This window comes from Anguilla rostrata, chromosome 8 (genome assembly GCF_018555375.3).
Source record: "Anguilla rostrata isolate EN2019 chromosome 8, ASM1855537v3, whole genome shotgun sequence".
NCBI lineage: Eukaryota > Metazoa > Chordata > Actinopteri > Anguilliformes > Anguillidae > Anguilla > Anguilla rostrata.
In genome coordinates, this window is record NC_057940.1 from 3033012 (window position 1) to 3057520 (window position 24509).

A 24509-nucleotide genomic window follows, 5' to 3' on the forward strand; every position below is an offset into this window, starting at 1 on the left:
CCCTTGAGTAGCACTAGTTCCATTTCACTTAGAGAACAGAGTCGTGGTAACATAAGGTAATATTATATAAAGCATTTCTATCTAAGAAATTAACATTAACATTAACACTTTTTAAAATTTGAATTGAAATTATGCTTCAAAATAAAATAAAACATCCTTGCACATACTGTACGTAGAGGTAGAACCGTAGAAATGTAGAACTTTGTGCTTGTCTAATACTTACATTCCACTCCTCCTGATATAAACTCACCAGGGCACTGAGGTTAACCCTCGTTAAATGAAACAGTGTTAAGTGACTGGTGGAATGTGTGTAGATGTGACTGGGGTGTGTGGTGTGAGGGAGCTGTCTGTGCGTGTGTGTTAGTCTTCAGGTGCATATGGTCTGTGTGTGTGTGTGTGCATGTAAGGACAGTGTTGGTGTTGTGATTGTGCTGGGAAGATGTGTGAGTGTATGCGCATGTGTGTAATGACGGTGTTAGTATTGTTGCACAGGGAAGGTGTTTGTGTGTGTGTGTGCGTGTGTATGTGTGTAATAACAGTGTTGTTGTCGTGGTTACGCAGGGAAGGTGTTTGTGTGTTAGTGTGTGTGTATGTGTGTAATGACGGTGTTGTTGTGGTGGTTACGCAGGGAAGGTGTTTGTGTGGTTGTGTGTGTGTGTGTGTGTGTGTAATGACGGTGTTGTTGTCGTGGTTACGCAGGGAAGGTGTTTGTGTGTAATGACGGAGTTGTTGTCGTGGTTATGCAGGGAAGGTGTTTGTGTGTTAGTGTGTGTGTATGTGTGTAATGACGGTGTTGTTGTCGTGGTTACGCAGGGAAGGTGTTTGTGTGTAATGACGGAGTTGTTGTCGTGGTTATGCAGGGAAGGTGTTTGTGTGTAATGACGGAGTTGTTGTCGTGGTTATGCAGGGAAGGTGTTTGTGTGTTAGTGTGTGTGTATGTGTGTAATGACGGTGTTGTTGTCGTGGTTACACAGGGAAGGTGTTTGTGTGTGTGTGTCTTTGTGTGTAATGAAGGAGTTGTTGTCGTGGTTACACAGGGAAGGTGTTTGTGTGTGTGTGTGTATGTGTGTAATGACGTTTTAGTTCTTCGTGTACTCAGGGAAGGTGTTTGGTGTGTGTGTGTGTGTGTGGTGTGGTGTATGTGTGTATGACGGGTGTTGTCGTGGTTAGTCTCAGGGAAGGTGTTTGTGTGTTAGTGTTTGTGTATGTGTGTAATGACGGTGTTGTTGTCGTGGTTACGCAGGGAAGGTGTTAGTGTGTGTAATGACGGTGTTGTTGTCGTGGTTACACAGGGAAGGTGTGTGTGTGTGTTTGTGTGTAATGACGGTGTTGTTGTCGTGGTTACACAGGGAAGGTGTTTGTGTGTGTGTGTGTGTATGTGTGTAATGACGGTGTTGTCGTCGTGGTTACGCAGGGAAGGTGTTTGCTAACTCGGAGGACTCGGCCTGCCTGCTGGGGATGCGCCGGAGGGCGCTGGTCTTCCAGCCCGTCAGCCAGCTGAAGGACGAGACCGACTTCATGTACGACACCCCCGCCGTTCCCCAGACCGCCTGCGCCCTCAGTGTGTTATTTACACTCAAAACCCAAAAGCATACCGGTGTGCTTTACATCTGTCACACAGGCTGCTTAGTAAGGTTAAAAAGGGCTTCTACATTACACTGAGAATGTGTGTATATGCTAAGCCTCATACTGTATTAGCTACGCTCTGTGGCCCCTGCAGTACGCTCTGTAACCGTGGTAACTATATTTGTAACAACACAACCAGCATCTGAACGTCTTAAAAGTATTTCCAGTATGGATTCGGGCCGGGTCTGAAGGTACACTGGCCCCCTGTGGTACGTTCTGTTACCGTGGTGACGCGTCCCCTCTCCCTCCAGTCACAGGATCCCGAAGGAGCAGTGGTGGCTGAAGCTCCGCCCCCTGATGAAGATCCTGGCCAAGTACAAGACCAGCTTTGACGTGTCCGACTCGGGCCAGCTGGAGCACCTGGTGCGCAACAGGCCCAAGGAGTCCGACCCCGCCATCTGAAGCCCCGCCCCCACGAAGCCCCGCCTCCTGAAGCCCCGCCCCCCCACTATACCATAGACGGAATGTGTGTGCGAGAGCACTGATAGCCCGCTTTGGGTGCTTTAATATGAAGTTACCTTCACACCTGCACTGCCCCCGCCCTTCCCCTGCCCCCCCCCCTCATTCCTAATGTTATTCACCCTCCCCCACAGGGTACCCCGGTAGTGGAAGTGATAGCACGAGCGCTTTTTTCTCGGGGGGGGGGTTCGCTCCGGCACGGTCCCGGGGGCGAACCAAACCTAGTCAGCTGCTGTCCCGTCTGTCGTGTTTGTCTCCGTGGTAACGGCACTTTGTACCCCAAGCAGACTGTGAGCGCGCGCGTGTGCACGTGTGTGTGTGTGCGTGTGCGTGTGTGTGCGTAGCTCTGCTTGTGTCAAGCTGCAGATTGTATTTGTGTGTGTAGTGCAATGCAAACAAAACTGTAGTGTTGTTGAGTGTCACAATAAAGAAGAAAGTGTATTGCATGTGCTACGCGCCATGGGCAATAGAGTAGACTTGTCTGCATCAGTGCAAACTCCACTCGACCCAACTAAGAATGAGAGGGCCTTCCAACCATTTCATAACGAAGAGGTCACACATGTATAAAGGGCTATTTCATCATTTTGTGCGGTTTCTCATGTGGAAATAACTTGAAACCCTTTCATCTGTTGTTCCAAAAACAAAGAACAGAAGAGCATCATTTCCACATCAAATAAGGTGACCGGATACAGTAATTATATTCCACAGCAATTTATGTATTTATGAATAATGTGTTTGATACAGGTGATACGTACAAAAACGAGCCAGGAGACGATAAATAACATTTAATGTTAGACTGAAGCGCTTCGGCCAATGAGCCACGCAGTTCCACACTCCTGATAGGTACAATGGGAGTGGAGGCGCTCTATGGAGGATCGCTACGATGAAAGAACCGAGTTGTGGATATGAACCCAAAGTTTGGCTGGTTACTGAAAGGGGGACATTTTGTTTTTTCTCGTCAAGTGTTCAGGGACACTTCAGATGGAGTATAAATCTGTCACTAACCAGTCAGTCACGTTGTTTTCTGCTCTCTGAAATACACCGGATTTTGAAGTGTCACCTCTTTAGTTCCCAGAATGCAGTAGCCCACCGCACCGACGTTTTAAGTGACAGGAGAACAGACGCGGGACCCTTTTTGTTTTTCACCGCACCAGAGATGATTCGGTTATTTCACCACCCAGGAAGGGTCCTTCTTAATCGTTTCATTTTCGGGACCCAGAATGGCTACTCCGCGCGTTCTCTGTCCCATGCCCAGGTACCTGTCGGCACAGAAACGCATGGAAATGCATCACTGCGCGCGGAAACTGTGAAAGACATTAGCCTAGCGACGTTAGCACCACTGACCTAGCAGTGAGAGGTCGCTAGGCTAATGCTCTACAGCAGCAGAACACAGCTTTTCACTGGGGCCACACATTTGATTGTTTTTAATCTGGTCCCCTAACCGCTAAACAGCATTAGTTAGCAGGCGGATGACGGAGGCGCTCAGACTGAATATTCAGGCTCAGGCCCCTAATAATCCATCAAACTGAGCGATCAGGTTGTACTGAAACCAAAACCAGAAACACCTCAGGCACCTGCAGTGCCCCCACCTTACAGGACAACATGGAGATATCCACATCCAGACACATATGCAACATACATTTTACTATCTGCGATGGCTACTTATTATTGAGTAAGAAATAAAATGGATGCCACAGATGACCTATGACCCTGGTGAGATTTCAGTATTGTTCATCGCTAGAACAGTACCTCACACTGACAGTAGGGGGCGCATGTTTCTGGCGCATGTTCTCTACCTGCTGGCCACGTCCGTCAGGCTCTTGCCGGTGACGGCGAACAGCCGCTCCCTGTGTTCCTGTCTCTGTTCGTCCGAGATGCCGTTCAGGAACAGGTCCATTCCTACACATGCCGGACACAGAGGATCAGGGGACAATGTGTAACAACTAACAGAAAATTCTGAACAATTTAGATGGACACTCTGCACCAGTCAGCTGCTGTTGACCTCATTTACACACGTAGTTCCCTCGTTCATTCGGTGCTTTGTACTGCACTGCCATCGGGAAGGCCGGAGGGGGCGAAGCGGGGGTTGGCAGCTCACCTTTATCGGGGGGGGGGCTCACCTTATCAGAACGGGGTGGGGTAGGCGCTCACCTTTATCGGGGGGGGGGGGGAACTCACCTTTATCGGAGGGGGCCACCGGTGCGTCCACGGCGGAGAAGACGCTGAGCTTGGCCTCGTCCACGTCCTGCGGAGCGAAGGACCCCGCCCGGGCCCACTCCGCCCCCGCCCGAAACGCCGACAGCGTCTGCACCGCGTTGGGGTCTCTGCGTCACACGCCAGCAGGGGGCGCTGGTTAGCTCCACAAGCACATCTCTCTCGTCTGTGCATGTGTGTGCATCTCGTCTCTATATACATGACTGCACCAGTTACTGTCCTTTTCAGCTTAAATTGCAAGCACAGTCAAAATCTCCAATAGACCACTCATCTCTTTAGCTGGACTGGCTGGGTCCACATTCAGCAGTTCAGTACTGTTCAGCATGTTTTAAGTGAGATGGTAAGACTTCAACTTATGTACCTCCATGTTATAAAACACAACTAATGTGCAGAACATCAGCATGTACCTGAACATTAGCACAAACCTGAACACCAGCACATTCCTGAACACCAGCACATACCTGAACTTCACATACCTAACACCAGCCCATACCTGAACATCAGCCCATACCTGTAGGAGTAGAATGAGAACAGTCCGCCACGCCCCATCCTGGCCCCGCCCCCATAGGCTCCGCCCTTCTCCCTGATCTCGCCGTGCAGGAACTTGGCGGTCATCATGCGCCCGAGCACGCACAGGCTGCCAATCAGGGGAGAGGAAGAGTGTTAGTGCGCACGGCAGCAAAGCATGCTGGGTACCAGCATCACAGAGAGGCACGTTAAAGGCCTCGCAGCAAAGCATGCTGGGTACCAGCATCGGGTAGAGGTGCGTAAAGAGCGCACGGCTGTGGCGGGGGTGTCGGGGTCAGGTGGGGGGGTGTGGGGGGGTGTCGGGGGGTCAGGGTGTGGGGGGTGGTGCAGGGGGGGTACCTGGCGTAGTCCGGGTCAGAGAAGGGGACGGTGCGCACGCACTCGCTCACAAAGTTCACCGGAAACGGGAGCTGGAAATAACTCTTCAGCTGACACGGCTTAAAGTGGGGCTCCTACAGAGAGAGAGAGAGAGAGAGGGAGGGGAGAGAGGAGAGAGGGAGGGAGGGAGGGAGAGAGGAGAGAGGAGAGAGGGAGGGGAGAGAGGGGGAGAGAGAGAGAGAGAGAGGAGAGAGGGAGGGAGAGAGGGGGAGAGGGAGGGAGGGGAGAGAGGACAGAGAGAGAGGGGAGGGAGGGAGGGAGAGAGAGAGAGGGAGGGAGGGAGAGAGGGAGGGGGAGGGAGAGGAGAGAGGGAGGGAGGGAGGGAGGGAGGAAGGGAGAGAGAGAAAGAGGGATGGAGGGAGAGAGAGAGAGAGAACTTCCTCAGAAAGGAGAATGTTCAGTGTGAGCAGCAGAAGTTTAAGTGTTATTGGCCAGTGGGTGATGTTGCTCCCGTTGCTAACGCTAACACTAAACAGGGCTGTAGGGCCCACAGCACTCACAGAAACCAGCTTCCGGCTGCCTGCACTCCCAGACGGGTCCAGCGGCTTCTGTCAGAGCAAAGATTGGAAACATCGTTTCAAACACACGCTTCGAACACTCACAGAATGACCATTAAAATACACACAAAATCTAGGAAGGCAATGATAGAGTGATTATTATTATTATTATTATTATTATTATTATTATTATTATAATGGCTCTACCTCCTCAATGTGCGGCCGGACTGGTTTCCTCTCCTTCTTCCTGATGGAAACGTTGTTTATGAACTTCTCCACCTCTGAGGAGGTGTCCGACATCTTCTGAGGCGTAGCGTTAACCGCACACCTGTGCAGCAGGTAAAGACAGAGCTAGAGCCGTCCTTCACACATTGCACACCTGTGCAGCAGGTAAAGATAATACCTGTCCTCAACTTTGTGCTCCACAACCCAGAACCCCCTTCAGACTCAACGCACCATGCGAAGCCAGTTGACTATGTGAGCAGCCGTTTTAATCGATCAACGAAGTGCTGAAAAGCAGCTGATCCTGTGGCGCTAAGACCAGAGTAATCAAACCATGATTATCAGCTCCAAGCCGAGCAGGGATATTATCACACTCACACCTCTGAGCTTCTGATCACATGACCAGGTGGTGAGATCACCCACTCAGCTGTCAATCACACACACACACACACCTCATGTTCTCCCTGCTGAAGAGGTATCTCTTAATCCTGGGCAACTTCCTCAGCACTGACGACAAGTCTGACATCTCTGCGATCCTCTTCATGAACTTCACCTGGAAACAGGAAACAATAACCATACTAAGAAGGACAGCAGAACAGTCAGTGGTAACTGTTATTAACTCACTGGTAATTACTCTGGTCTGTGGTTGTGAACATATCTGATTGTACATACGTACGTTCTTTTTTAGGATGAATGTAATGTAATGTAACTGCTAACATATTTTTTCATAAAGATATCTCCACACTCTGAGACATAAGACATTTCTCTAAACTATGAGCCATAAAACCTTATTTGTGGCCTTATTCATAAAGCATCCCATAGTGGCCTTATTTATAAAATACTGCATAGTGGCCTTGTTCATAAAACACCTCACAGTGGCCTTACTCATAAAGCATCTCATAGTGGCCTTATTCATAAAGCATCTCGTAGCCTTGTCTAGCCTATGCTAACCTCGTCTATATGAGTAAAAACACCAAACTGATCCCAGACCAGCGGTCCCCATGTACACATGCTAACCTCGTCTATAAGAGTAAAAAGGCCAAACTGATCCCAGACCAGCGGTCCCCATGTACACATGCTAACCTTGTCTATAAGAGTAAAAAGGCCAAACTGATCCCAGACCAGCGGTCCCCATGTACACATGCTAACCTTGTCTATAAGAGTAAAAAGGCCAAACTGATCCCAGACCAGCGGTCCCCATGTACACATGCTAACCTTGTCTATAAGAGTAAAAAGGCCAAACTGATCCTGGATCAGCACGGCTCTGCGACGCTGTGCGGTGGCGGGGTCTGGGACGAGGCCGCGGTCCGGCTCACCTGGTCCATCCCGCCGAACGTCTCCTGCAGGTCCCCGCTGGGCGTGAGCGTGCGGCCGGCGCTGCTCATGGCGTACATGTGACCCGAGTAAGAGATCCCATTGGACAGCTCCTGAGCGGCCATCATCACCAGAACGCGCAGGCGCTCCTCATCATCGAAGTGAGGACTGAGGAGGACAGGAAGCAAGCGTGAAGCAGCCTCCTACCCATAATGCAACACTCTCCCAACTCCCTACTCACAATGCAACACTCCCCCAGCTCCCTGCCCATAATGCAACACTCTCCCAGCTCGCTATCCATAATGCTACACTCCCCCAGCTCCCTACTCACAATGCAACACTCCCCCAGCTCCCTACCCATAATGCAACACTCTCCCAGCTCGCTATCCATAATGCTACACTCCCCCAGCTCCCTACTCACAATGCAACACTCCCCCAGCTCCCTACCCATAATGCAACACTCTCCCAGCTCGCTATCCATAATGCTACACTCCCCCAGCTCTGAATGTGCTCAGACAGAATAGGACATAAGCATGCCTGAGAGTGAGGAACACACCCAACCCCCCTGTGAGGGACAGCTGGCTAACTCGCTACGGCTAACCCACGTGAGTGAAATCACACAGAGGAATGAACGCGCTGGGCTCACCTGTTGAATATGTCACTCCACAAGTGAAACATATCCGGCAGGTTCCTCTCCAAACAGGAAGAGGTGAGGAGGACCCCCTACAGGCAATAATCATAGAACACACAGTTATAAACAAATGTTTATCTGTGTGTGTGTGTGTTCTTGTATAAAGGGGTTAGAAGTGTGTGCGCACGTGTGAGTGTGTGAGTGTTTTACCTGCTCATACGTGACCAGGCGTGTGTGCATGTGTGTGTGTGTGCATACTTGTATAGAGGGGGTTAGCAGTGTGTGTGTGTGTGCGTGCATGTGAGTGTTTTACCTGCTCGTACGTGTCCAGGTGAGCAGTGTCGGGGGTGACCTGTGGGCTGACAGACATTCCCCCCGTCTTCAGTTCAATCTGCTGAGACTGCTGCCTGTAATCCAGCTCTGCACAGCCCAGCCTGCACACACACACACACACACGTTAATACACATCCACTCACACACACACACACACACATTAACACCGACACACACACATCAACACACACACACACACACACACACACATTAACACTGCTAACCCCTCTTTACACATGCACACGAACACACGCATGCACCACCCCCCCCCCCCCCCGCCCCCCCCCCACATCTCGCTGACTAGGACTTGCTGCTTTCAGTTTTCACCTTAAAATCCTCCTCCTCTAATTCAGGCCCATGTGAACTGCCAACTGTGTATCTAACTGCCTTATCTCATCAGCCAGGGCCAGGAGTGAACACCACTCCTCCAGTCCCTCCCTGCTCTGTTACTCTGCTACACCCACTTGGTAATGACGTTGCAGAAGAGGGGGACGTATTCCTTCAGGTCCTCCGGCAGGGTATTGAGGCTGCACATCGCTCGGAAATACACCATCCCATTGGTGGGCTGCTCGCAGTACTGCACTGGCACTCCCCCTGCAGGACAGACGGGGGAAATACACGGGAGGTGAATAGGGGCCGTAGACCTGTCAACAGTCAGTCAAACGTGCCTGACCTTTACGTGACACGTAGAGAATGTTAGACGCTTACAACGGCGCCTGCCTGAATCCACATAATCCCTCATTCATTTCAGCTAGCCTGGAGACCGACACGTTTTAAAAGCATTGTGTGGGCTAGCGCACGATAGCAATAGCTGTTTCAGAGATATCCGTTAAAATGACTGTACAAACACTTGTGACATTTTTGCAAATATTTCCTTTGATTACCCAACTGTCCCAACTGTGGTGCAGAAGCGATTACATGCTGAATGACACTGAAGAAACTGACAGAAAACGTTAGAGAGCTTTTCAACAAGCGTTCATTCATTTTACCTAATTGAGTAATGCGCAGCGGTTAGCATGTGTGGTTTTATGAAACGTTAGGAAAAGATAAATGACATTTTGCAATAAGGAAGTAAAAAGCCTTTGTTCTGGGAGCGCTGTGTGATCTCGCTGAGTGACACGGCTGCCCGTGGTCTGAAGGGCCTAAAGCGCGGCAGGCTGTTTTTAGCATTATTGGCTTTATTTCGCCCTCGTTTCCAGGGCAACGCACGCACCTGCGGTGCCCATCTCCACGGGCGTAGCGGCGACCGCGGGCTCGATGTCGGACACTTTGAGCGCGGGGAGACAGGACGCGTCCTGAGGCGAGCTCTGCACCGACAGCAGCTGTAAACCTGAACGGAACAACACCAGGGATAGCTGTTAGCTTAGCCTAGCCACTCACATACAGTACATCAAACACCAGGGATAGCCGTTAGCTTAGCCTAGCCACACCCACACACCAAACACCAGGGATAGCTGTTAGCTTAGCCTAGCCACTCACATACAGTACATCAAACACCAGGGATAGCTGTTAGCTTAGCCTAGCCACTCACATACAGTACATCAAACACCAGGGATAGCCGTTACCTTAGCCTAGCCACTCACATACAGTACATCAAACACCAGGGATAGCTGTTAGCTTAGCCTAGCCACTCACATACAGTACATCAAACACCGGGGATAGCCGTTAGCTTAGCCTAGCCACTCACATACAGTACATCAAACACCAGGGATAGCCGTTAGCTTAGCCTAGCCACACCCACACACCAAACACCAGGGATAGCTGTTAGCTTAGCCTAGCCACTCACATACAGTACATCAAACACCAGGGATAGCCGTTAGCTTAGCCTAGCCACACCCACACACCAAACACCAGGGATAGCTGTTAGCTTAGCCTAGCCACTCACATACAGTACATCAAACACCAGGGATAGCCGTTAGCTTAGCCTAGCCACACCCACACACCAAACACCAGGGATAGCTGTTAGCTTAGCCTAGCCACTCACATACAGTACATCAAACACCAGGGATAGCCGTTAGCTTAGCCTAGCCTAGCCACCCACCAAACACCAGGGATAGCTGTTAGCTTAGCCTAGCCACAAGCATACAGTACACCAAACAACACCAGAGATAGCCGTTAGCTTTGTGTAGCCACAAGCATACAGTACACCAAAAAACACCAGGCATAGCCGTTAGCTTAGCCTAGCCACAAGCATACAGTACACCAAACAACACTAGGCATAGCAGTTAGCTTAGCCGAGTCTAGCCTAAACAGACTTTTAGTTTTGCCGACTCCAAAAGGTCTCGGGAAATTTATAATGGAAATTATGTTTATGATAGGTTCCACAATGTATATTTAAAAATACATTTACTTTGGGCAATCCTTTATTCAAAAACTATACTAAACTACGAAATATGACAAAGTACAAAAGTGAACCGTATTTGGTTATGACTGAACAGTGCCCCGAAAAGACGCACCCTTCTCGTAGATGTCTTTCCTGTCGCTGTCGGACAGGTCCTGGATCTTCTGCTGCAGCTTCTCCCGCTCGGCGTGGGCCTGCTTCTCGTAGAAACCCTCGTCAGGGCTCATGGACAGCGTCAGCCTGTGGGTGTTCTCCTGCATCAGGAAGGAGCAGAGGTCCCAGTCTCATTCATTCACTTATTGAAAGTTAGGATTTAAAAAATCACAATCCATAACACAAAGAACATGAAGATGCTGCGACATTAAGCGTATTTTATTCCGCTGAAATTCTTTTTTTTTTTTTTTTTTTATTCCTGAAAGCAACAAAGTTCATGGACGTACTGTCCATCACAGAGGGATTTGTGATTGGTCGTTTGGAGAACCTGTTGCCTACATAAGCAATATGTAGACTTCCATTTAAGCACAGCCAATCGACAGTGTTTTGGTTTAGTGGGCGGCCAATAATAAGTGAACGTGAAGGGTATCATAACCATTACAGAACAGACACAGCAGGCCACACCACCAGCTCCTGTGTTTAGAAATGACATGCTGTACTGCAAAAGGACAGTGTGTTATTTTCATACCCGTACGTGTGTAAAAGCGAGTGGCTTAATTAACACAGAGAACAAAGTGACTGGGAGAGCCCTGAAACCAGGGCACAGCGGTCCCTGCAGGTCCACTGGAAGCTGACCCACCCCTCTCCTCTCACCTTGAAGTACTTCCTGACTTTGTCCTGCAGGTAGAGCGGGTCGTCTTGCAGACAACGTCTGAACCGCGCCACGCTGTCGCTGATCTTCATCAGCTCCACCGGGTCACCGTCGTGATTCCAACAGGAAGCGATGTACTGTAACCATGACACACAGGAAGTGATGTACTGTACTGTAACCATGACACACAGGAAATTATGTTAATGTAGCCATGACACACAGGAAGTGATGTACTGTACTAACCATAACGCACAGGAAGTGATGTACTGTACTGTAACCATAACACACAGGAAGTGATGTACTGTAACCATAACACACAGGAAGTGATGTACTGTAACCAGTGCACCTGAGGCTTAGCCCTCGCAGTGTGAGCTGAAAGCAGGCTAGCGTAGCCGCACGCTAACGACTCGCGCTCAACCCGCTGCACCTGGCCGGGCTCACGCTGCTACGCGCTGGACGTGCCGTTCCCTACCCAGCATGCAGTGCGCTCAGAGGCGAGGAGGGAGCAGACGCGGCGCTGGTTGGCGCTGGACTCACCGAGGCCAGAGTGAGGCCAAAGCTGGTGGACTGGTGCTTCATCTGGATCTCCAGCTTGTGGAGCAGGGCCTCGATCTGCTCCTCCTCGAAACCGTGGCTTTAAACGAGGAGACGGGGGGTGGGGGGGGGAATAAGATCAAACTGTCTGTGTTTCATACGTGCAGCGGGACAACTAGCCGCCACTGAGAACAACAGCTGTACAAACTAACACCAGGGGCAGCCATCCGGTTTGATCCGACCTTCAGACCCGAGGATGCGGGAACATGCTTTCAAAAGCACAGGATCCACACCTACTCACTGGTGTTCGCCAGCGGGTCCTTGTCGCCCTCTTGTGGTAAAACAACGTCACTGCGGTTTGCAATGTTAATCGATGGCCTACATGAGCCTAGTGAGGGAAGCCTATTTCCGAGTTAGAAATGTTTCTAGTTCTGAGTCCTCTAGAAACTTTGAGCCATAAACGGCTGCAGTTGTACTCACGCAATGATGTCATCGATGGTTTGGCTGATGATCTGCTTCACGCTCTCGATGTCCTCTTCGGCCATTCCCTGCAGGCCGATGCTGAAGGAGGCCTCTTTAGTGCTGCCGTCGTACCTGAGGAGAGGACACAGATCACATCACACAGTGTTTCACAAAGCAGGATACTCATGTCCATGTTCCAGATTTTACCCAGTGCAGATATCCAGCTAATGCAGTAATCCTGCTTTGTGAAACAGGGCCCTGGATTACTGAGTTAGCTGGATAACTGCACTGAGTAAAAACCTGGAATGGCTCTTTTTACTTCAGCCCAAAATTCCAGATTCTGGAGCTGTTCCAGGTTTCACTCGGTGCAGTTATCCAGCTAACCCGGTAATCCTGCTTTGTGACACAGGCCCCAAGGGCTATACAGGGATCGTCTCCAAGCACACACCATATACAGAGCACATCTGCTTCATATACGCCCTTAACATTTAAAACAATCCTGCAGATACCTGACCACTTTCAACAAACACATAACAAAAAAAGAGTAAAAAATGCCAGTAACCTGTAGAAACTTTTTTTTACATGAAGCATTTGACCAAGGTGTGATAAAAGTTTAAATTTTGCATGTGATCTACTTATCACAGATGAAAGGTGTTTCCCACGTACCCTACGACGGAGGAGAAGTCGGATCCAAACTTGGGTTCGATCAGGGCCTTGTAGAAGGGCGAGTTCGGGCCGGAGACCATCAGGCTGGACAGCAGGCTCAGAGTGAAGGCCTCAAACGTGTCTGTGATGCTGACCAATCACAAGCAACATCTCTCAAACGTGTCTGTGATGCTGACCAATCACAAGCAACATCTCTCAAACGTGTCTGTAATGCTGACCAATCACAAGCAATGTCTCTCAAACGAGTCTGTAATGCTGACCAATCACAAGCGACATCTCTTATGTGTCTGTAATGCTGACCAATCACATGCAGCATCAATCAAACATATCTGTAATGCTGAGCAATCACAAGCAACATCTCTCACATTTCAGACAGATGGGTTTGGAGTTAAGATAGACAAGTTTGGGGGTTCAGATAGATGGGTTTTGGGGTTCATACAGACAGGTTAGGGGTCTGGAGTTCAGACTGACGAGTTTAGGGGGTTCAGACAGAGGGGTTTGGGGGTTAAGACAGACGGGTTTGGGGTTTGGGGGTTAAGACAGACGGGTTTGGGGTCTGGGGGTTCAGACAGACGCGTTAGGGGTTTGGTGGGGTTCACACAGACAGGTTCAGGGTTTGGTGGGGTTCACACAGACAGGTTCAGGGTTTGGTGACTCACTCTCCCAGAACGTAGCTGACACACAGCGTGTTCTGCTTGGCGGGGTCTGGGGCGAGCGCGTCTGGGCCACAGGTCACATGATCCTCTTTCTGCAGGGACGCAAACGACAACCTAAACAACCTAAAGCCCTGCCTTCAGTAGCACAGCTCAAAGACTGGATCACTGCACTGCTCGAAACTAACGGGCCCTTCCACCAACTCAAAGGGAAGCTGATGGGAGCTCATGCAGTACTAACCAAAGCCACACGGCACCAAAGAGCATCTCTACATTACATTCCCAGCTTTCAGTGTCATGCTAATTATTACAGTTAAAAAGCTTTAAAGACTGCGTGCTTTCAGTGCAATGGCATCAATATACATGAATAAAGGAGGCTAAACTGTCAGATCAGGTCAGTGATGGTGTGGGAGAGCAGCACTCTGCAGGACTGTCCTGAAGGAATAGGGGTCTGTCCCAGAGCTTTTGAGACGAGACAGGGGGACAGGGGGACACTCACAGGTCTGTCCCAGTGCGTTAGAGACGGGACAGAGGTGTCGGGTTCGATGCGCTCGAACTTGGACAGCGCCTCCTCCTGGATCTGCTTCAGGTGCCGCTCCAGGGGCAGATCTCCATACGTGAAAAACCTGAGCAAACAAGACACACACACACACACACACGCACGCATGCACACACACACACACAAGCACGCACACACACGTTATTATCATTAATATCTCACATTAGCTGAAATTAGTACTTTTGCTCATATATTGTGAGGTGTTGCGATATCTGATCTTGGCAATATATTTTAGATAATGGGGGGTGGTTTGCTGGGGTGATAGTGGGTTGTTGTGGGGGCTGTACCGTGTGTTGCTGGGGTGATAGCAGGTGGGGTTGTACCGTGCGTTGCTGGGGTGATAGTAGGTGGGGTGTACCGTGCGTTGCTGGGGTGATAGCAGGTGGGGTTGTACCATGCATTGCTGGGGTGATAGTAGGTGGGGGTGTACCGTGCGTTGCTGGGGTGATAGTAGGTGGGGGTGTACCGTGCGTTGCTGGGGTGATAGTAGGTGGGGGTGTACCGTGCGTTGCTGGGGTGATAGCAGGTGGGGTTGTACCGTGTGTTGCTGGGGTGATAGTAGGTGGGGGTGTACCATGCGTTGCTGGGGTGATAGTGGAGGGGGTGTACCATGCATTGCTGGGGTGATAGTAGGTGGGGGTGTACCGTGCGTTGCTGGGGTGATAGTAGGTGGGGTGTACCATGCGTTGCTGGGGTGATAGTAGGTGGGGGTGTACCATGCGTTGCTGGGGTGATAGTGGGAGGGGGTGTACCATGCATTGCTGGGGTGATAGTAGGTGGGGGTGTACCATGCGTTGCTGGGGTGATAGTAGGTGGGGGTGTACCGTGCGTTGCTGGGGTGATAGTAGGTGGGGTTGTACCGTGCGTTGCTGGGGTGATAGCAGGTGGGGTTGTACCGTGCATTGCTGGGGTGATAGCAGGTGGGGTTGTACCGTGCGTTGCTGGGGTGATAGTGGGAGGGGGTGTACCGTGCGTTGCTGGGGTGATAGTAGGTGGGGTTGTACCGTGCATTGCTGGGGTGATAGTAGGTGGGGGTGTACCGTGCGTTGCTGGGGTGATAGTAGGTGGGGGTGTACCGTGCGTTGCTGGGGTGATAGCAGGTGGGGGTGTACCGTGCGTTGCTGGGGTGATAGCAGGTGGGGGTGTACCGTGCGTTGCTGGGGTGATAGTAGGTGGGGGTGTACCGTGCGTTGCTGGGGTGATAGTAGGTGGGGGTGTACCGTGCGTTGCTGGGGTGATAGTAGGTGGGGGTGTACCGTGCGTTGCTGGGGTGATAGTAGGTGGGGGTGTACCGTGCGTTGCTGGGGTGATAGTGGGTGGCGTGGAACTGTTTCAGCTGTTCCCAGGAGAGGTCGGGGATGGCCAGCGGCTCTCCACCCGACACCACCGCGTATGTGTGGTCCGGGTACAGCTTGTTCTGCAGCTGCTGTGCGTACAAGCGCTCGCTGTCCGACTGAGAGGGAAAAACACAGGAAGACGCCAACGCGCCGGTCACAAAAGCAGCGGCCATTTTACCTGCTGAAGCTCTGCAGTGTTACCTGTGATGCGGATACACTGTCCCCACCCTGAGGGAAACAGTCAGGGGGTACCCCGCTCCAGGAGTACTGCATTCTGGGTACTTCTATTCAGCTATTTACTTCATTCAATAACTCACACAGCCTGTCATTTTAGCAGCTTTCAGGCTAGTCAATGACAGCTGAAGATTGCATATTACAAAGTGTTCCTCTACTCTGCCGTGACCTAATCCATGATGAGTGAACTAGCACTGGCGTCCACAGACAGCTACCTTCCTGAGCCGTGGAGACAAAAATCAGGACGAGCTAGCTCTACAGGAAGAGAGAGAGCTATCCGTCCAGGAAAAGGGATTCCCAGCTCTACCTTACCATCTTGAGCAACACTAACGATCTGTGCTTTTCATCCCAGTTTGATGTAATCACTTTTGCAAAACAAGACCGACAAAATTTAGATTTGAGTTAGAGAGGAGGGTGAAAGCATTCTCAAAACATGGCTCCTGAACTCAATGAAGGAAATGAAGGACAAGACAGAGCAGACTTACGAATGCACCCTTCATTTCGTTGAAGACGACTCCTTTGAAGACAATTGGGGTGCTTGGGTCTGTAGGGTTCTCATTTTCTAGCCTCCAGCCTTCTTGCCTGTGAACAAAAAAATTTTATTTAAAAAATGACACTGACCTAGCAGATATGCAATATCTTATGAAGCTAAAGGAACAGTGGCGGCAGTGTAGCTCAGTGGGTAAGGAACTGCGCTTGTAACAAAAAGGTCATAGGTTCGATTCCCGGGTAGGACACTGCCGTTGTACCCTTGAGCAAGGTACTTAACCTGATTTGCTTCAGTATATATCCAGCTGTATAAATGGATACAATGTAAAATGCTATGTAAAAGTTGTGTAAGTCGCTCTGGATAAGAGCGTCTGCTAAATGTCTGTAATGTAATGTAACATGTGTTAACTGTGCAAAGTACAAGGTAAATAAAGGTAACACATGACCAATCCGGCTGTATGTTTTGCACTGCTGATTCCACCCATTGGGCGCACTTACCAAAAATCCAGCTCTCGAAGGCATGGGAAAAACATGGCATCCAGATAGACAGACAGAAGGTTCTGGAAATCTTTACTGTTCTGGGTGGAAAACGGATACATGGTGTAGTCACTGGCTGTGGAAAAAAAGAAAAGGACTCATAACGGATGTGCAGTAACAGCCCTCACAAGCCCCGCCTCTTCCCTGCCTCGTCCACCAATAGGGGAACAGCCTGCCCCGACCAATCATGAAGATCAATCACATATATTCCCTTCTGCAAATGTATAAAAACTCTCCTTTTTAGACTGCACCGCAATGTTTTCCATTTCGTTTAAAAAATGCAGTAGTGATGGAGGAACTTGCACTTTTGAAAGCCTCTTTGGCTAAAAGCTCCTGCCTAAATTGTAACAGCAAATCATGACAATGCATTAGCGAGACACACAGAGAACGTGAGAGACAGAGAGTGAGAGAGAGAGGCAGAAAGAGAGACAGCAAGACAGAGAGATAGAGAGCAAGAGAGCGAGACAGAAAAGGAGAGAGCGAGAGCGAGAGAAGCAAAGAGACAGAAAGAGTGAGACAGAGACCGAGAGAAAGAGAGAGAGAGAGCATGAGAGAGACAGAGAGCGAGCGAGAGCAAGAGACTGAGAGAGAGACAGAGAGAGAGAGAGACAGAGAGAGAGAGACAGAGAGAGAGAGAGCGAGAGAGAGAGACAGAGAGAGAGACCGTACCAGTGAAGGCGTTCATGAAGGTGGACAGCGAGCGGTTGAGCATTTTGAAGAAGGGGTCCCTGCAGGGGTACTTCTGTGACCCACAGAGCACGGTGTGCTCCAGTATGTGGGGTACCCCCGTGCTGTCCATCGGGGTCGTCCGAAACTGGACGCTGCGAAGAGAAGGGGAACAGAGGGGTGACCTTTTTGGTCTGGATTACAGGACGTCCCGGGCAAAGGGCACAGGTTGGCAACGTCATTAGAAGTTTCTCAGCGCAGCGTATCAGCGCTGAAAGCACAGGGGTGGACAGCCCTGGTCCCAGGGGGGGGCCGCAGGGTCTGCTGGTTTTTGTTTTCACGGCAACCGCTCAAACCAAATAAACCAGGTGAGGTGAGCAAACTGTGTAACTGACTGCTTCAATTAATCAATTCAGTGCACAGTAACAACACAAACCAGCAGACCCTGCGGCTCTCCAGGACCTGGACTGGCCACCGCTGTCATAGCATCATACAGGAAGAGGCGGTCACCGTGGTAACTAACTCCCCACCTCATCGCACCCTACGACTCCAACGAGCCGGACAATTAGCCGCCACAGACAGATAATGTCAACAAGTCTGAGGAAGCTCACCCTTCGCCTCAGATATCGCTTTCATTAACACGATGACTGGTCCTGAACACGACACAATCACTTGGCTGCAGAAATGTATTTTTACATTAAAGTCACATGTATGGTGAATAGCCAATCGGAGTCTTACCTGAAGAGGTTGTTGGAATCATCGCGCGCCACGTGCAGGTACTGCGCACCGGTGCTGTCGTGGGTCAGCTTGACAGCGGTGAGGCATAAATCCGGCACCGGTGTCACCTGCGGAAAGGTGAGAGGGAAGGACACGCGTCCCCAACCTGTGCTTTTATCAGCAGGACAGTGAGGTGTCATCAACACCCTGACGGGTGGAGCTGCAGTCAGCTGTCAATCATGAACTTCCATTATACCAATCAAATTATTTTGCTTTTTGAAGCAAGGAAATTACTGGTTCAAATTAGTGAGTCTAGAAGTGGAAAGTGCAGGGGTCAGAAAGTAAAAGTCCTGCCGTGTGTTTCTTCCACCCATCAACTCAGTCAGCTGATTTCACCTAATAAGTTCTACCTCCTGACTGAGGAACTGTGCCAGTTAGCAAATCCAGTTAGCAAAATACTGGGGATTCTAACAGAATACTTTTACTGTCTGGACCTGGATTGTCCACCTCTGTGAGTCACCAACTGAGCCCGTTAGCTCGGCTCATTTTAGGCTTCGTCAAGCCTGAAGTTCATAACTGCACTTCTGATTGATGGTACAATTACACTACAATGCGCTGCCGCGCAGGTCCGTATCCAAAATTTAAGGTCTGATCAATTATATGCAGTCGCACTTGACCATACGGAGTGGACACACTGTACGTGCACGGGGTGGATACTTATTATGCTGCAAAAATAAGCAGACATGCTTTACGAGTAAAGCGTCGTAGTGGTTCTAGACAATTATTCATACAAACCTCTTTAACTGTGAAGCCATGGATTTGCTGTCCGACTTCGTAGCCGAGTGCGCGCTCTCTCGCAGAGGTAGCGTTATGACTGCTATACCTCCACGGCTTTCGTCCTTGAAAACTGAATTTCAAAAAGGTCAATTACTACTTGCAGGAGTGATTGGTACGGGACCCTCGCATCAATAACCTCAATATAAAATCACATTACATACTGGTATGCAATTCATAATATTCAAAAAAGGACAACTTCATTATCGAAGTTAGCTAGCTGGCTAGCTAGATGAGCGCTGCATCTAGAGTCATCTTACATTTAATTCATCATGAAAACTAGATTTATCAGAGCACATTTGATATACAACACATCAGTCCAGTTTAGGCTCATGTGGTCCTGCAATGACACCTGACGCGACGTAAAATAAACACGAAGACTAATATTGGTTCACTTGAATCACACAACCTCAGACAGCAAGCTAACGTTAACTAGCAAGATTCTAACACTCACCTCAAATGTCTAAGTTTCTTTAAAATGGTTCTCGTTGACCTGAACATGGTGTAAGTACGTGGGTTCAAAAAATCGCATTTACATTAATGTCACATACAGTAAATAGGCACTTCAAAAGAGTATATTCATTGTGACTTTATGTTTTCAGAAAGTACTTCTGACTGGCTACTACAAACCCAGGTCCCTCCTCATGTCAAATGTAGCTAGTTCGCACTCTTGAGAAGACCCCCTTGTATACTTACTCTCCATTGGCTGGGGCAGCGAAGAACTCTAGCGATCATTGGATAATACACAAGCCGACCATAATCAGTCCCAGTGTTTTAAAACCATGAGTTCACATTATATCCACATGACAACATCGCGGCGCAATGTCACGGTGACAGTGTCAAATCAAACAAGCATTCTAGTTATTTAATGAGCACATAGAATATGCTTACTGTTATGATGATGATGATGGTGATGATGATGATGATGATTATTATTATTATTTTTATTCGTTTTAAATACTACACGCGATATTTTGCTTATGGTGAAGTTTCATTGAATCGTCACCATTAGCACTTATTCACCAGCAGATGGTAGCAAAGAGCTGTTCAACGCAACTTGACTATTGTGGCCAAAATCAACGGCAAGCTTGCAGCATAACGGTAGCATCGGCAGCAGCTGGTCTCCGTGCTCTGGACATTGTTGTTGGTCCAACAAGTTGTTCGCACGTGACTGTGTTACTTTGCATACTTTCATGGACAGTAGGCTACTTAAGACAGTGCAAAAGTAAAATTCTACTTTGCAGAATAATCTTAGAAATCACAAATGCACAATGTGAATTGTAATTGCATGTTCGGTTGCAAATTATCTGCATTAATTATATTAAATAGTAGAAGGCTTCGCAGTGCACGAGCTCATTTTGTGCATAACAAAGTGCGTCTTTTGATAGTCTAATGAGTCAAATTTTCACTGAATAGATCTGCATGCAGACGGCACACATGAAACGCTGCACGCCTGGAATGCAGTACATCCGTGCGGGGGTCATTAATGTTATCTGCATTCTCAACGACAGCGTATGAGTCATTCATACATTTATCAAGGCGACGCGACCTTGAACTGACATGGGGGGGAAAAGCACGCGCTTTTTAGAGTCTCGCGGTGTTCTTTGTGTGTATCTCATCTCGAGGCAGCGTAGAAACATGCCAGAAAAACTATTCACACCTTATCTCAAGGTTTCCGTGGGAACGCCACAACAACAGCGGAGGTCGAACTCCACATTTCAAATGCGGTTTTTGCATTTTGATCAAGAGCGAATGGCAGTTCTTGAACACGAAAACAATTACTTGAGCAGCAGTTGATTTGCGGACAAAACATACTCAAATTTAAAAATGTTAAATGGCATCACAACGTAGGCCTATCTGACTAATAATCCGAACATAATTTCTAGCGCACTTTGGCAACGCTTCGCTTTGGTGGTTTAGTGCTACAGGTAGCCACTCTTACGTGGACCTTATTTAGGGAGGAGAAAAACCTAGCCCTCCAAACAATACCTGGAAGATTTTCTGGCTATGCATCTGTTTGGTTCTATTTTCCAAAAAACAAAACAATGTTTTCCCCCCCCAGTTAGCAAAATAGATGATGTCTAATAGTCATCAATCTAATTTCTCACGCTTGATATAGCAACTTTACCAAACTGGCTTAAGATTCAAAAGCACCTAAGGACTGTAAATTTAGTTGGATAGTAATGAGGTCTATACAGCATGTATGTATGTGCAGACATATTTGAGAACGATGATATGCATATCTAATACATCCCAGCATGACAGCATGAGTCAGTATTTAAGGCATTTTATCACAGCAATGTAGTATCAGTAAGTCTTATTTTAATTTACATAGAATGTCAGTGTGGTTTATACAATGGACCATTTTAATCTGTCAGCCTACATACATTTAAATCAACCGATTGATTAGATAAACTGCGTCGACAGATTGTGCAGATTCAGACGATTGCTTTGGTATCACTGTTTTGTTTGATTGGTTTTCTAAACGGCATCTATCCCTGTCAGGGTCTTAAAAAGATCATCAAACAGGGAACTGCAGAGTGTGAGCTCAGGAAACTGGCCTGAAGACGTCCGCTGTTTTTACCATTCACGGTGTTCAAGTTCAAATCACCCATTCGACCAAAACTGTCACCAGTTCAAACCCAAACAGCCAGAATTGTACGACAAGTCTGATCCAGAACAATGGATGGTTTTGGCTGGTCAGTGCTTCGTTGCAGAGGAATTACGCTGACTCTACAGTATGTTTAATCTCCCCCCTCCACCCCGCCCCCCCCCCCCCCACCCGCTCTCCTCCCTTATGAAGCCATTTCTATTTCACGGAACCCGTGGATCCCCAGGGTACTAATGGAGAAAAGCAAATCATTTTAGGTTTATTTAAGAATCTTGATTCGGCCCGTGTGGGGTTATACACTGAGAGGAAGTCAATAGTAATTACCATGTCATTTCTTCCTCTTTAATTTTTAAATTAAACACAATTTCTGTCCCTGTTCCCATTGGTCTTCTTTACCTCTGCACATTTCACTCCCTTGTTAACTTAAAAAAAAAGTATATTTTTGAGATAAAAAAAACAAATTAATAAAATTATTACCAGATTCAGTTAAATAACCTGTGATGAATTAAACATGTCATTTTAACATATTTCTCCGATAGCTGCAATTAAAGAGTTACACTCCCTTTGATCTTTTGGGTGCAGCGTGTGTTTGAAATTCCTAAGGTGTAACACGGAATCTGAACTTCAGAGAATTAAAAAGGTAATTAGGTGGGTGGAATCTTCTGATCAAAGGCACTGCCTATGTAAACGCTCAGACTAACAGGGATGATGCATCCCCAGTGGATTATTTCCTCCAAATAAAAGTGTAATAAAGCCTGTGCTTTTGGGGGATATCATATTTGTTGCATATATGGAGAGATATATAGCAAAATAAACTAAATCTGCACACTCAGTATGATCTTATATTTAAAATTAGAGATCACATTTAAATTGACCCCCTGTGTCCACATGGGTTTTCTCTGGGTACTCCGATTTCCTCCCACAGTCCAAAGACATGCAGGTGGGCTAATTGGAGACTCTAAATTGCCCGTAGGTATGTGTGTGTGAGTGAATGGTGTGTGTGCCCTGTGATAGATTGGCGGCCTGTCCAGGGTGCATTCCTGCTTCTCTCCCAATGCATGCTGGGATAGGCTCCAGCCCCACCCCCCCCCCCCCCCCAACCCCCCTGTGACGCTGCCCAGGAAAAGCAGGGTCACAGGATGGATGTAAGTTGACACTTCATAGACTTCATATCTTATACTAAAATTGCATTGTCATTGCCAGCGAGTTATGACAGTAAAAACCTGATCACCCCACATACGCTGGACCATGGTGCTCTTAGGTACGCTCATAACAAAAGGAAGAAAATGCTGTCCTATTAAAATGCTGCCTGTTGCACATTATGCAATAATAAAACCATGTCATTATCCAACATGGCTTCATGGCCAGCTAGCTGTACTGTAGGCTAATTTAGAATTCAACATGCTGTGCTGCTATCCTTGGTGGACTCCAAAGGTATTTTAGTAATACTTTCTTCAAATTGTCTTTCATAACAACGGAATCTACACTTCAGAGAATAAAAAAGGTAAGGCTGATCCAAAAAAAAAAGGTAATTTCTTCTGATCAAAGACAATCCCTGTGTATTTAAAACTCCTTTAGAGGTAGTACATAGCTCTTTTATAAGCACTACTTAAATATTCAGTAATTCCTACACACACACCACACCATATGCCTTTTTGTGGTTTTTTGTAATGAGCGTTTACAAAAGCCTATCTAGTGCTGGCGAGTGCGCTCTTCCTAATTCCGGACAATTAAAATGCACAAAAAATACCGTCTCTTTTTCCGCAGAGCGCAATTAAAGTGTGAATGTGCCAGTGCGGCCCGCGTGTGCATCTATAATTGTACAGCGGTGGCTTAACCTCAGGGCAGAGGGGGGTGCTGGAAGGGTCTGTGACAGGGAGACTCTCGGAGGCAGGTATCACAGTCAACATCATCCGTCCTGACATTTATCGGGACAGATTTCCTCTCGCCTTCTCTCCCGGGCTCATCTGTAGCCCCCGCCGAAAGCCGTCTTCTTGCTAAACAGCTCCGCGTCTGTCAGTTTATTTTTGGGGGGAGGCGCGATCAAAACAAATGCGCTCGCGTGCTTACCAGAGGGCGCGCTGCCGATAGGAGAGAGCCATGGCGGTATTAACGGAGCTGACATTAACGGTAGGCTACCCCGTGCGGTCGATAAGGCGGCGACTCACTCGCGAGGTCCATAACATGAATATTAATTTCTCGTTATCTGGCGTTGCATCCATGCCCTGGGCGGAAGGAGCCGCCGTGGTCCGCGGGGGTGAGGGTAGGGGGGTGGGGGGTGGGAGGGGTCAGCCGTGACCTCCATCATTTTCTATGCTAAGAGGACATCAGTATTCCCATAGCTTAAACAGCAGCATTAATAATTAAATTTAATCAGGTGGGTTTTTTTTTTCTTAAAAAAAAAAAAAAGAAAAAGATGGTAAACTCAATTAAAATCACACCTGTGCATTTTCTTTCGTCCCTCATGAGTTTGTGTGTGGTGTGTGGTGTGTGTGTGTATGCGTGTGCGTCTGTGTGTCTTTTAATGCTGGAGAGTAAGATGACCAAACCAAAAAATTGAAAGGAAAACTATTGCTATTGGTGTAGTTCCAGGGGTGGACCTTAAGGGGATCTAGCCCCCCAAAATCTCTAGCTACTGAATATGGGCAGTAGCCAATGGAATAATCACTGAGTATTAAAAAATTCCCAAAGGAACGATCTTTCATTTTTCCAACGTGTTCCTTTTCATTGAACGTGAGCCTCACCGATCCATCACTGAATCAAGCTGCCCAAAAGAAGAAAAAAAAAAACAAGTTGGCTGGTTTGCCAACACAAAACTTGTGTCAGATGTGCAAACCTTCAGTCCTAGGGGCCCAGTGTGTT

General features: G+C 48.4%; 2 protein-coding genes across 53 annotated transcripts in view; one reads left to right on the plus strand and one right to left on the minus strand.

The window, feature by feature from the left end:
- The window catches only part of LOC135260530 (ATP-dependent 6-phosphofructokinase, platelet type-like), a 32128-nt gene extending 29601 nt beyond the window's left edge, over positions 1-2527 (plus strand). The window contains exons 21-25 of one of the 50 annotated variants that reach the window (XR_010331653.1): positions 493-633; positions 752-818; positions 913-1068; positions 1182-1520; positions 1878-2072. Coding sequence is in view for 1 of the 50 variants with exons in the window: in XM_064345818.1 (XP_064201888.1) it covers positions 1415-1520; positions 1878-2028 (257 nt within the window). In the remaining 49 variants the exon portion in view is untranslated. Of the gene's footprint in view, positions 1-492; positions 1069-1181; positions 1521-1877 lie in introns of all 50 variants that reach the window. The other 49 variants (XR_010331645.1, XR_010331632.1, XR_010331640.1 and 46 more) reach the window with 49 other exon arrangements.
- A 328-nt stretch (positions 2528-2855) lies between these two features.
- Positions 2856-19702, minus strand: pitrm1 (pitrilysin metallopeptidase 1). 3 transcript variants are annotated; one of them, XM_064345811.1, is made up of 27 exons: positions 19491-19702; positions 18998-19109; positions 18224-18330; positions 17489-17640; positions 16781-16895; positions 16279-16375; positions 15515-15675; positions 14163-14289; positions 13670-13758; positions 13011-13139; positions 12363-12476; positions 11886-11982; positions 11351-11485; positions 10659-10797; positions 9416-9532; positions 8667-8796; positions 8183-8303; positions 7885-7961; positions 7241-7406; positions 6377-6477; positions 5910-6030; positions 5706-5753; positions 5167-5279; positions 4811-4936; positions 4264-4409; positions 3882-3984; positions 2856-3344 (listed from the first exon to the last, which is right to left on the minus strand). In XM_064345811.1, the coding sequence occupies exons 1-27, from the start codon at positions 19535-19537 to the stop codon at positions 3251-3253; spliced, it is 3084 nt and encodes a 1027-aa protein (XP_064201881.1). In that variant the 5' UTR covers positions 19538-19702; the 3' UTR covers positions 2856-3250. The 3 variants fall into 3 exon arrangements, with proteins under 3 accessions (XP_064201881.1, XP_064201884.1, XP_064201883.1); XM_064345814.1 differs by lacking the exons at positions 15515-15675; positions 16279-16375; positions 16781-16895; ... (2 more) ...; positions 18998-19109; positions 19491-19702 and adding an exon at positions 15155-15175; XM_064345813.1 differs by lacking the exons at positions 15515-15675; positions 16279-16375; positions 16781-16895; ... (2 more) ...; positions 18998-19109; positions 19491-19702 and adding an exon at positions 14546-14570.
- Between the last annotated feature and the right edge of the window lie 4807 nt (positions 19703-24509).

Bases quoted from the DNA above. Each gene is read 5' to 3' on its own strand.
- pitrm1 (XM_064345811.1), bottom strand. From the start codon at position 19,537: ATGTTCAGGTCAACGAGAACCATTTTAAAGAAACTTAGACATTTGAG. The intron at 11,486-11,885 runs GTGAGTCCAGCG...TCATGGTTACAG, and splicing joins TTGGCCTCACTCTGGCCTCG to TACATCGCTTCCTGTTGGAA. The intron at 10,798-11,350 runs GTGAGAGGAGAG...TTCCTGATGCAG, and splicing joins AAGTCAGGAAGTACTTCAAG to GAGAACACCCACAGGCTGAC.